General features: G+C 46.9%; 1 protein-coding gene across 1 annotated transcript in view; it reads right to left on the reverse strand.

The window, feature by feature from the left end:
* NELL1 (neural EGFL like 1) overlaps positions 1 to 12201 on the reverse strand; it is a 486584-nt gene that overhangs the window by 153294 nt on the left and 321089 nt on the right. Inside the window, exons 14-15 of the mRNA XM_068124016.2 lie at positions 6365 to 6487; positions 6114 to 6209 (exon numbers count right to left, since the gene is read on the reverse strand). Of these exons, the coding sequence (XP_067980117.2) occupies positions 6114 to 6209; positions 6365 to 6487 (219 nt within the window). The remainder of the gene's footprint in view (positions 1 to 6113; positions 6210 to 6364; positions 6488 to 12201) is intronic.

Here is a 12201-nt window from a genome sequence, read left to right on the forward strand (position 1 = left end):
TTCACGCCGTCTCCAAGATCCAACTCAACATTTCCTCCATCTGCAGCTCCCTCTGTGCACACCTTACATTTGAATGTAGCTGCCACACTGGTTAATGACCCTCTCAGACCACTACATTTTTGATGAACCCACTCAGCGCACGTTGTACATTGAATGGAGCACTCCGACACCCTTCCTGCACACAGCACATGGCCACTTCCCAGTTCTTTCCACCTCACCACATGCTTTACCACTTGCATCACCGTCGTCTTTCCTATATTCACCTTCAGACCTTTTGTCTCCATACATTCCTTCCACTTGTTCATCTTTTCCTTCAGTCCATCCATACTTTCCGCAATCAACACCAGATCATCTGCATACAACAACTCCCACGGTAAACCCTCCTTTACGTTCTGAGCCAGCACCTCCATCACAGCTACAAATAGTAGTGGACTTAGTACCGACCCCTGATACACTCCCACCTTCACCTCAAACTCACCACTGTTCCCGTCCTTCGTCCTTACAGCTGTGCGCGCTCTTTTGTCCATTGCCATCACAACTCTGATCAAACATTCCTCCACTTCTAACTTCCTCAATGCCCATGTCAATACTTTGCGTGGAAGCCTATCAAATGCTTTCTCCAGATCAACAAACCCAAGAAACAACTTCTTCCTCTTCTCCATGTACTTCTCCTGCAACTGCTTCACAATAAAGAGCGTGTCTGTCGTTCCTCTTCCTGGCATAAATCCAGACTGCATTTCGTCGATCTTCACTTTCTTCCTTATCCTCCTCTCCAACACCCTTTCCAATACCTTCATTCCATGCACCAATAACTTTATCGCTCGGTACAAGCCACACTCCAGAGGGTCACCTTTCCCCTTGTATAGAGGAACGAGGGTACTCAGTTCCCAATCCACTGGAATGCGACCTTCTTTCACCACCAGATTACAGATCTCTGCCATTCTCTTCACACCCCAACTTCCTGCTGCCTTCCACATATCTCCCACAACTCCCGTCGGCCCTCCAGCTTTTCTACTCTTCATTGCTTTTATCGCTTCCTCAACTTCCTTCTCAGTTGTCTTCTCTGCCGGTCCTAAAACTGGGTTACTCTCTATGCTGCCATCCCATTCATTCTCTGTATTCAACAGCATTTCCATATATCTTTTCCATCTTCCTTTAATTCCATCTGGGTCCACAATGATTTGTCCCACTTCATCCTTCTAGCAACTCACCCCATCACATCACACCTCTCTTTCGCTATCTGCTTTGCAATCCTGAATACCGCTCTCTGACCCTCTTCCAAATCCAAGCGCTCTCCGAACATTTTCCTACATGTCACCTGCGCCTTTGCTACCTCTTTCTTTGCAGCCTTCTTGGCTGCCTTATAACTTTCATGCTCTGCTGTTTCTGCTCCCACACCCTTCACCTTCTGCCACTCCTTGAACTTCTTCCTCTTCTCGTCAATCCTCTTTCCAACTTCATCATCCCACCACCATGTTTCCGAGTGCCTCGGTGGTCCTTTTGTCCATCCACATACCTCACCAACGGCTCCCAACAGACTATTTTTCATTGACATCCAACCACGTTCAAGCTCAACCACATCATCCTCTACCCGACTCAGCCTCTCTTTTAATGCCTCCCTTACTGTCACCTCTTTCAACCTCCACACCTTCATTCTCGGTTGGTACTTCACCCGCCGAGCTCTACTCGCACCTTTCACCCTTATGTCGCAGACAACCAAGTGGTGCTGTGAAACAGCCTCCTCCCCCGGGATAACGTTTGTGTCCCGGAGGTGCCCGCTATCTCGCCTACGCACCATCAGGTAGTCAACAGTTGTCGTCGACCCACCTGACGTGTATGTAACAAGCTTATTATCCCCTTTCTGGAACTGAGTATTACAAATCAACAAATCAGCTCCATCAGCAAACTCCAAAATCCTTTCACCTTCTCCATTTCTCACACCATATCCGTAACCCCCATGAACTCCCTCAAAACCGTCCATACTCCTTCCCACATGTCCATTTAAGTCTCCTCCTACCACAACAACTTCCTCATCAACTTCTTCAACAATCCATATATGTCTACATATAATCTGATGGCTAGAAAAATCGGAGAGGGAATGGGATTCATCATTCATGCGTGAAGACTCATGTAAGCAGCTTTGCTAGTTAAAGATCATTGCCGCTTACCTAGGCCTAGAAAGTCGAGACAGCTCTGATCCGTTCATGTGAGGGGGACACGATAAGTACAGAATGCCTTAAGCGCATTAAGTTTCCTCCAAACGTCTTCCAGGTTAGTAGCGACTGGTTAAATTTTTTTGTTGTACTTTGAACAGAATTGACTAAATCTTTGTGGTTAAAATAATTTTTCCGTTTCGAAGGTGCCTCCCACGAAATGCCATTATAACCTATTTATACACCTTGACACGGAGTCCGTCCAGGCTGCAAATGCCCCCTTATAATTTTTTGAGATACAAGATCGAGGCTCGTGTAAGAGCAAACATTGGTCACAAAAAGAGAACCTGACACATAAAACATAAAACATATGATAAAGGGAGTGGGAGAACAAGATGGAGAGAGAGGGCTTGGGGGGAGGAGGCAAGGGAAGGGGGGGGGGGGGGGGGTGGGAGAGGTATGAAACATATCGACACTGCTAGGACTTCAAGGAAAGAAGTCGGTATTTCAAAAAAGTGGATCTGGGGTGAATTAACGGGGGTAGAAAAGATCAAGGTTTTGGATGGGGAAATAAGAGATGGTGGTGAACAGCTGTTTTAAAAACCTAGAGGGAGGAGTGGGATTGAAGAGAGTGAGGGAGTTTGTTCCAGAGGCGGGAGAAAAGAGGAATGAAGGAGTGAAGGTGAGCAGAGCGTCTTGATTTTGGCAGTTTAACCATAAGAGGGTTGCTGGCAGATCTTGTGCGACCTGTAGGAATATTTGGGGACAGAGCCCAGAGAGAGCTGGGGGGGGGGCAAGGCCAGAGAGGAGTCGGTAGAAGACAGAAAGACCACCAACCTGCCTGCGGTGAGTAAGTGAAAGGCCCACGGAGTTAGCTTCAACGCGGGAGATTCCAATGATTCTGAAAGCTTTGGTTTCAACAGCGTGAAGCCGAGCTAGGTGTGAGGCAGGAGCACAGGCCCAGAGGGGAGAACAGTATTCCATTGAGCTGCGGATGAAAGCCTTGTATGTGGTGAGGAGCTCAGGTGTGCCAAGGAAGGACTTCACACGACGGAGGATGCCCAGTCGGCGACTGGCTTTGGAGGAAGCTTAGAGAGGGGGGCAAGTTAAGTTGCTACGACCTCCATCATATGATCCTTGGTCCCCCTTTCAAGTTTGGTTGAGAATGGACAAGTGACGATCGAATGTATTTCGGTCAGACAGACAGACACCAAATTGCGTATCTTAGTATGATAGATATGACCAGTCTTTGAACGGATCGCTACCATGATTGCATCATTTGATTCCCATCGTCCTCTCAAAACAAAATGTCAGCACATCTAATTAATCACATTACTCGCAATTACTAACTGTCTCACCAATGGTTTCCCAAGCCTGGTGTTGGCTTAGCGGTTCAGGTGCCGGCTTGGGATTCTAGGATCCTGGGTTTGAATCCTGGTCGATCGCTGAATTAACACCAGGGGGGTTTACTCAGCCTGTCATCCTTCCGAGGTCGGCAAATTGAGTACCAGCTCACTGGTAATTTCCCTGTGTGTCGCAAGAGGCGACTAACAGGGTTGGTGGCCGGAAGGGCATCTGGCCATAAAACATTGCTTCAAAAAGGGGACCACGGTGCCCAAACAAGGCCAAACCCTTCTCTGTGGGGAAAAATGGCCTCTAAAGGTGGTTCTTCTCACCAATGGTTTCCCATGCCGATGAGCAGTCCTACTCGTCATGCAGCTAAGATCATGTGACCTACAGGTGTCGTGTGGGAGTGATTGAATAACGACAGCAAAAAAAGCTGCCTCAACCGAACGAGGCATCTCCGCTTCAAAATCCTGTCATTCTGTCATCATCCAATGCCACAATTAATGCCATGTTTAATATCCAATGAGATGTCAGGCAGAATATTTAAGCATTAATTGAATGCACAATTAATTATTAACGTCTTCAAACTGGCTTCAAACTGGCCCTAGTCGGGGCCTCGTGAGATTTGGGCTGAAACAGTGTTGTGATGGACTTGGCTCAACGTGGGATGAAAATTGCTCTTAGGAGAATCGGAATAAAGCGGATGGAAGATGGTGGGATGTCTGTGCAAAGTTAAAAAGCATCATTCAATTACAGGTGCATTGTAAAAAAGTATAATGGGAGATAAAAAGCGACTTAAGTAGAAAAAATATATTACAGTGAGGCAGACAGATGGTATCAAACTTGGAGATAAAAGGATTACAACAAAGTGCATGCAAGTAATTGAAAGAAGAAAAAACCCGATGAAGAATGGGGGGGAAAGCAAATTGGGTGCATGGAGCGTTTGATGGTCCGCGGGGAATGGAAGGCCTTTGTAGAACAGTGAAGGGAATGAAATTCATGGGAAATGGAAAGCAAAAAGGCCTTCACAGGGTCATAAAAATCAACAAACCTAATTAAAACTACAGTAAATACATATACGGTACAAGGACAGAAAGATAACTTGAGATTATCGTGAAATATAAGACGGCGCGGCATAAGATGCGCACGAGTGTTGTTGCAAATGCATTGATATGCAAGAGATTTGTCTTGAAAATGAACTTACCTTGGAGCCTTCTGATTCTGGGTTCAAGTCCTGGCAGTAATTCATTTGACTGTAAACACCCTGTGCGCATTGCAGAGCAGGGGGTGCTGCATTATGGAGCATGGGGTACTTTGAGAAGACCAGGCTTGCTGGAATGTTTGTAATGTGGATGCTAAATATTCCAAAGTGTCCTCCACAAAGAGTAGGCCAATGGATTACCATCCATGTCAAGTTTTAACTTGCTTGTTTGGCCAGGTGAAGTGTAGGGTTGACCCCAAATTGTTACAGTCGTTTGGACTACCACACGTTATCTTTGCCATCTACCAGAGGGGGCACTCTGCGTCCCCCAGTGCTGTTCTAATGCCGTTGGCATTTTGAAGGAATAAAAATTTTGATTTTTTTTTCTATTTTTTTGTGGGGAGCCTAAAATACTTACCTACACCTACTAAAGAATGAAATCGGGGATCAATTAATATTACCTTTCACATCGCTACAAAGGTTAAGGCACTATAGAGAGATAAAATAAAATTCTTGAAAATTTTCACGTTTTTTCTTTTGCCAAAAACACTGGTCGGCCCTCACTGATGAACCTCTGAAAGTTTGACAAAGATCCGTTCGGCCATCTCAGAGAAAAATGGCGACAGACAGACAAACATCCCTCTTATAGAACAGATAACCACTGCAGCAAACCAGAGAGGCTTTCTGAAAGGTGAGTTTCAAGCGGAACACCAGAGCAGGTAAACTGTGGTAGTTTTATCCTAGTTTTAAAGTAAGATACATTTTTGTCAGGAGTCTGCAGCATGTTACATACTGATAACCTCCTCACCTTCCATTTGTGGATATATTGGCCTTTGTTTCCGTCATTTTACAATACGTACCTACCCGAAATTGATTTTTCCTTTTTCTGGTGCCTGGTGTTGGCTTAGCGGTTAGGGTGCCGGCTTGGGATCCTAGGATCCTGGGTTTGAATCCCGGTCTATCGCTGAATTAACACCAGGGGGGTTGACTCAGCCTGTAATCCTTCAGAGGTCGGCAAATTGAGTACCAGTTCACTGGTAATTCCCTGTGTGGCGCAAGAGGCGACTAACAGAGTTGGCGGCAGGAAGGGCATCCAGCCGCAAAACATTGCTTCAAAAAGGGGACCAAGGTGCCCAAACAAGGCCAACCCCTGCTCTGCAGGGAAAAATGGCCTCTAAAGGTGGTTCCTACCCCCTCCCCCTCCTTCCTAATTCATCCAGCGTTCCTCAGTTTTTTCCTATTATCAATTTTATTTTTTCAAAATGAAATGCCCCCACATTCTTCCCCACTCCACGATTTGTCTACTCGTAGACAGCCCCTACTTATATTATTTGGCTCATTGTAAGCTTTTCAAAGACAATATGCCCTTGCAGAAAGAGAAAAGAAACCAGGAGTAAGGTATGAAAAGGTACCTGATTGACAATGCCTGCCTGAAAACCCGGAAGGACACACGCAGACGTCCGGGGATACACAAGTGCCTCCATTTATACAGCCATTTCCACAGGAAGCTGGGGAAGGCAAGATGTGGGGCTTTGTTAAGGGCTTCAAAGCACACATACAAATCCATAATTTCTGCTGTTATCATCGATTGCTTGATGACTTTAGTTACTGTGATGGGGAAGGGTGTGGGATCTCCTTTTATAAGTGCAAAGAATGTGCTAACCTTCACAGCTGTGGCCGTCCCCCACGTAGCCCGGTAGACAGGTGCATTTATGACCACCAACGGTATTGGTGCAAATGGCATTAGGATTGCATTTGTGTGTCCCACTCTGGCACTCGTCGTGCTCTGTAGAAGAGAAATGGGTTGGGAGGTGAAGAGAGTGAGAATTGTACAATGTCAGGACAAAGTCAAGAACAAAAGGGGTCAAAGGGTTAATGGACAAAGTGGGGTGAAAGGGAAACAGACAGAGAAGAAGAGACAAATGCACCACAGCATGGGCAGAAGAGTTTAAGATGTAAGGGGGACAGGGTATCAGTTGATGTACAGGGTAGCCAATCTAAGACGGGGGAATTTTAATTATTTTTTATTTTCTATTTTTTTTTTTGTATACAAGATCGAGGCTCGTGTAAGAACTAACATTAATCACAAAAAACATAAACGGACACATAAAACATAATAAAGGGAGCGGGAGACAAGATGGGGAGAGAGAGGGAAGCACAAAAGTACAACAACGGTAGAGAACAGGGACGTCGGTAGATCTGTGGGAGGGAGAGGGATTGGGGGAAGGGGGAAGGGGGAATGGGGTCAGGGATGGGAGAGGTATAAAACAAATGGATACTGCTAGTATTTCCAGGAAGTCGGTATTTCAAAAAGGTGGATCTGGGGTGAATTAACGGGGGAAGAAAAGGTCAAGTTTTGGATAAGAGATGGTGGTGAACAGCTGTTTTAAAGACCTGGAGGGAGGAGTGGGATTGAAGAGAGTGGGGGAGTTTGTTCCAGAGGCGGGAGAAAAGAGGAATGAAAGAGTGAAGGTGAGCAGAGAGTCTTGATTTTGGCAGTTTCACCAGAAGAGGGTTACTGGCAGATCTTGTGCGACCTGTAGGAATATTTGGGGGACAGAGCACAGAGAGAGCTGGGGGAGCAAGGCCGGAGAGGAGTTGGTAGAAGACAGAAAGACCAGTGGGAGTACATCTCCTGCGGTGAGAGAGAGAAAAGCCCTCAGAATCACCTTCATCGCGGGAGATTCCAATGATTCTGAAAGCTTTGGTTTCTACAGCGTGAAGCCGAGCTAGGTGTGAGGCAGGAGCACCAGCCAAGAGGGGAGAGCAGTACTCCATAAAGCTGAGGATGAAAGCTTTGCATGTGCTGAGGAGCTCAGAGTTGCCAAGGAAGGACTTCGCACGACGAAGGATGCCCAGTCGGCGACTGGCTTTGGAGGCCAGCCTGGAAATGTGGTTTTCCCAGGAAAGATCATGGCAGATAGTGAGACCCAAAAGCTTGAGTGACAGAACTTATTTGAGAGGATTGTTGAGAAAGTAGATGGGAGGGTTGTCCAGTCGGTCTTTTCGGAGAGACAGTAAGAGTTTGAGATTTGTCAGGATTGAAAGACATGTTCCACTTGTTTGACCAGTCTGTGATTTTGTCCAGGTCTGCAGAGAGTGAGGAGGCTGCAGACTGCCGATCTGAGGGATGAGGAATGGAGCGGCAGAGAGTGCAGTCATCAGCAAAGAGATAGAGAGGATTTTCCAGAGAGTCGGAAAGATCATTGATGAAGACCAGAAATAGCAAAGGGCCCAGAACACTACCTTGGGGAACTCCAGCCTGAACAGGAAGGGGAGATGAGAGAATTCCATTCAGGGCCACACGTTGACTGCGACCAGTGAGGAAGTCTGCAAGCCATGTGTGGAGATTTCCATGGATACCACAGGAGGAGAGTTTGGTGAGCAGAGCGGGGTGCCAGACCGTATCGAAGGCACGAGATATGTCATGTGAGACAGCTCTGATTTCCTGTTTGGCATTGAGGACCTCCATCTATTGTTGAGACAGCACAAGCAGCATGTCCAGAGTAGAATGACCTGGTCTGAATCCAAATTGATGATCAGAGATCAAGCCATTGGAGAAGAGGAAAGATTTGATATTCGAAGCAATGATGGATTCCATGACTTTGCTGATAATTGGGAGCAGGCTGATTGGTCTGCAGTTGCAAGGATCTGTTTTTGCACATTTTTTGTGTAATGCGGTAATGTTTGCTGATTTCCCAGCTGATGGCAGATGACCTTGATCAAAAGAGAAGGTGAAGAGAACAGAGAGAGGGTGTGAAAGAGCGGCAGGGCTGGATTTTAGGACCGGTGGGCTGATGCCGTCTGGTCCAGTTGCAGAATTCAGTTTATGTATAGGGTAGCCAATCTCAGATGGGGGAATTCAGGTGATGTATAGGGCAGCCAATCTCAGATGGGGGAATTCATTTGATGTATAGGGCAGCCAATCTCAGATGGGGGAATGGGAGAGATCATTTGGTGGGGTGGGCAGCAGACTTGAAGCAGAGCGTGCTGGAGCTCAAGATAATGCACTACGGAAGATACTTCCACAGCTGAGAGAAGAAGGGAACAAAAGCATGGAGATGGGCATTCAGTTTCCATTTGTGAAAAGAAATAACGTAAGGGTTTCTAGTAGAATGTGTGTGCCTGGCTGGGGCATGGCATTAGGGGTTCGATGAAGTGAGAGGGTGGGGGTGCACGGCCAGAAGTGAGGCAGTAAAAGACTGCAAGGTCACCAACCTCTCTGCAGTGAGTGAGAAGCATACCTGGAGACTTGGCCTTCTGTGGCTAGATTGCAAAGACATAGAGAGCTGGAGACTTCAGTGCCTCAAGGTAGGGGAAAAGATGGGAAGCAGAAACCACAGATCAAAGCGGAGGCCATATTCCATAGCAATTTGATTGGTGGACTTGTCCAGTTATAATCTGAAGAAGGAGCAGCTCATACAGAGAGTTTCTGTGCAGTGATAAACTTTGGAGTTGAGCTGGCAGATGACATCTTCTCAAGATAACTTATAGCTGATTATGAGGTCGACGCTGACCACAGATACTATCTGCCCAAGACACGACTGCAGTAACATGGAATAAGGGATTAGTCAGCCCATCCTGATGGAAGGACAAAGTGAGATAGTGTGACTTTCTTGCATTAAAAGGCATGTTCCAGGTAGAAGACCAAATGATTATGTTTTGAAGACCAGAAGAAATGGACGTTGCCACAGCCAACTTAGTAAAGAGAAGAAGAACACTCATGCACTGGGTGGAGGCATCCGCACAATCACAATGGATACTCCAGTCGTGAACAGAGGTCATTGATTCAGACCGAGAACAGGAATGGTCCCAGAATGTACCTTGAGGGATACCTGCTTCTTGAGATGGAGCACGGAAGAGAATGTCAAACAAAGCAACGCAGAGTTTGTGAGCACAGAGGAAACCTGACAGCCAGCTAGGCCATAAAGTGTGTTCGTACCACGATCATCGTGCAGGAGACGTGTATGCAAATGAGTTTAAACTGACAGCAACCCAAAGAGCGAATCATGACCTTTCTTACAATGTGTAATACTTGCTACTAATTGGTGGAGAAAAGCCGATGACAAAAAAGCATTTCTGGCCTACGAACCAGTAAATCCAGCACTTTATGGGTTAAAGAGGGGACACTAAATACCATTAGCAAACTGTATAGTAAGTTGGAAAGAACTCCAGACAGTAATGAATGCTGGAGAGATGCCCAAAGAGATGCCCAAAGAGATGCCCAAAGAGATGCCCAAAGAGATGCCCAAAGAGATGCCCAAAGAGATGCCCAAAGGGATGCCCAAAGAGATGCCCAAAGAGATGCCCAAAGGGATGCCCAAAGAGATGCCCAAAGAGATGCCCAAAGGGATGCCCAAAGAGATGCCCAAAGAGATGCCCAAAGGGATGCCCAAAGAGATGCCCAAAGAGATGCCCAAAGGGATGCCCAAAGAGATGCCCAAAGAGATGCCCAAAGAGATGCTCAAAGGGATGCCCAAAGGGATGCCCAAAGAGATGCCCAAAGAGATGCCCAAAGAGATGCCCAAAGGGATGCCCAAAGAGATGCCCAAAGAGATGCCCAAAGGGATGCCCAAAGGGATGCCCAAAGAGATGCCCAAAGGGATGCCCAAAGAGATGCCCAAAGGGATGCCCAAAGAGATGCCCAAAGGGATGCCCAAAGGGATGCCCAAAGAGATGCCCAAAGAGATGCCCAAAGAGATGCCCAAAGGGATGCCCAAAGAGATGCCCAAAGAGATGCCCAAAGAGATGCCCAAAGAGATGCCTAAAGGGATGCCCAAAGAGATGCCCAAAGAGATGCCCAAAGAGATGCCCAAAGGGATGCCCAAAGAGATGCCCAAAGAGATGCCCAAAGAGATGCCCAAAGGGATGCCCAAAGAGATGCCCAAAGAGATGCCCAAAGGGATGCCCAAAGAGATGCCCAAAGGGATGCCCAAAGAGATGCCCAAAGAGATGCCCAAAGAGATGCCCAAAGGGATGCCCAAAGAGATGCCCAAAGAGATGCCCAAAGGGATGCCCAAAGAGATGCCCAAAGAGATGCCCAAAGAGATGCCCAAAGAGATGCCCAAAGAGATGCCTAAAGAGATGCCCAAAGAGGCCCAAAGAGATGCCCAAAGGGATGCCCAAAGAGATGCCCAAAGAGATGCCCAAAGAGATGCCCAAAGAGATGCCCAAAGAGATGCCCAAAGGGATGCCCAAAGAGATGCCCAAAGAGATGCCCAAAGAGATGCCCAAAGGGATGCCCAAAGAGATGCCCAAAGAGATGCCCAAAGAGATGCCCAAAGAGATGCCCCGACCCATTGCTGGAGAATGACATCATCAATCCATGGTTGACATCAATGATTTTCACCTGGGCAGAAATCAATGTCTACCTCACAGGTTCATATTCTTGGCAAAGACTTAATTGAATAAAACACTTCTTCCTTCAAAAGCCTTTTAAACTATTTTAGAATGCTTCACTTTCCTTATTTCTCTGTCAGGAGCACTCGTGTTCTTCTTCTTCATGGTGATCTAGTCTTTTGCTTCTTTTTCACAAGGATTATTTTCCATACCTGTCTCACTCCGCAACGCTTGGTCCATCAACCCTCCTCCTGTACCTACAGCACCACTTTCCTGCGTGCCTTCAACAATCATTCTTTCCAACCCTCCCTTTCTGTCTGTATCCGTATATCCAGGTTGGGAATCTTGAGAAGTCCAGTTTGCAAAGGCCCTTCACATCCTTTAATGGCGTCAAACCGCTCTGTCCTTCCAATCCTACACCTTTTTTGTATCCCCCTCTTCAGCATCCCTCCACTTCATGTACCCTCTTTCTGCAACTCCTCTCACTCCACCTCTCAAAACTTCCCCATTACACCACCCCATCACAGCTTCCCCTCACTCCACCCACCTCAAAACTTCCCCCTCACTCCACTAACCTTAAAGCTTCCCCTCACTTCACTAACCTTAAAGCTTCCCCTCACTTCACTAACCTCAAAGATTCCCCCCACTTCACCCACTACAAAACTTCCCCCTCACTCCACTAACCTCAAAACTTCCCCCTCACTCCACTAACCTCAAAACTTCCCCCTCACTCCACTAACCTCAAAACTTGCCCCTCACTCCACTAACATTAAAGCTTCCCCTCACTTCACTAACCTCAAAGATTCCCCCCACTTCACCCACTACAAAACTTCCCCTCACTCCACTAACCTCAAAACTTCCCCCTCACTCCACTAACCTTAAAGCTTCCCCTCACTTCACTAACCTCAAAGATTCCCCCCACTTCACCCACTACAAAACTTCCCCCTCACTCCACTAACCTTAAAGCTTCCCCTCACTTCACTAACCTCAAAGATTCCCCCCACTTCACCCACTACAAAACTTCCCCCTCACTCCACTAACCTTAAAGCTTCCCCCTCACTCCACTAACCTTAAAGCTTCCCCTCACTTCACTAACCTCAAAGATTCCCCCCACTTCACCCACTACAAAACTTCCCCCTCACTCCACTAACCTTAAAGCTT

Source organism: Myxine glutinosa, chromosome 8 (assembly GCF_964187855.1).
Source record: "Myxine glutinosa chromosome 8, kmMyxGlut1.1, whole genome shotgun sequence".
NCBI classification, from domain to species: Eukaryota; Metazoa; Chordata; class Myxini; order Myxiniformes; family Myxinidae; genus Myxine; species Myxine glutinosa.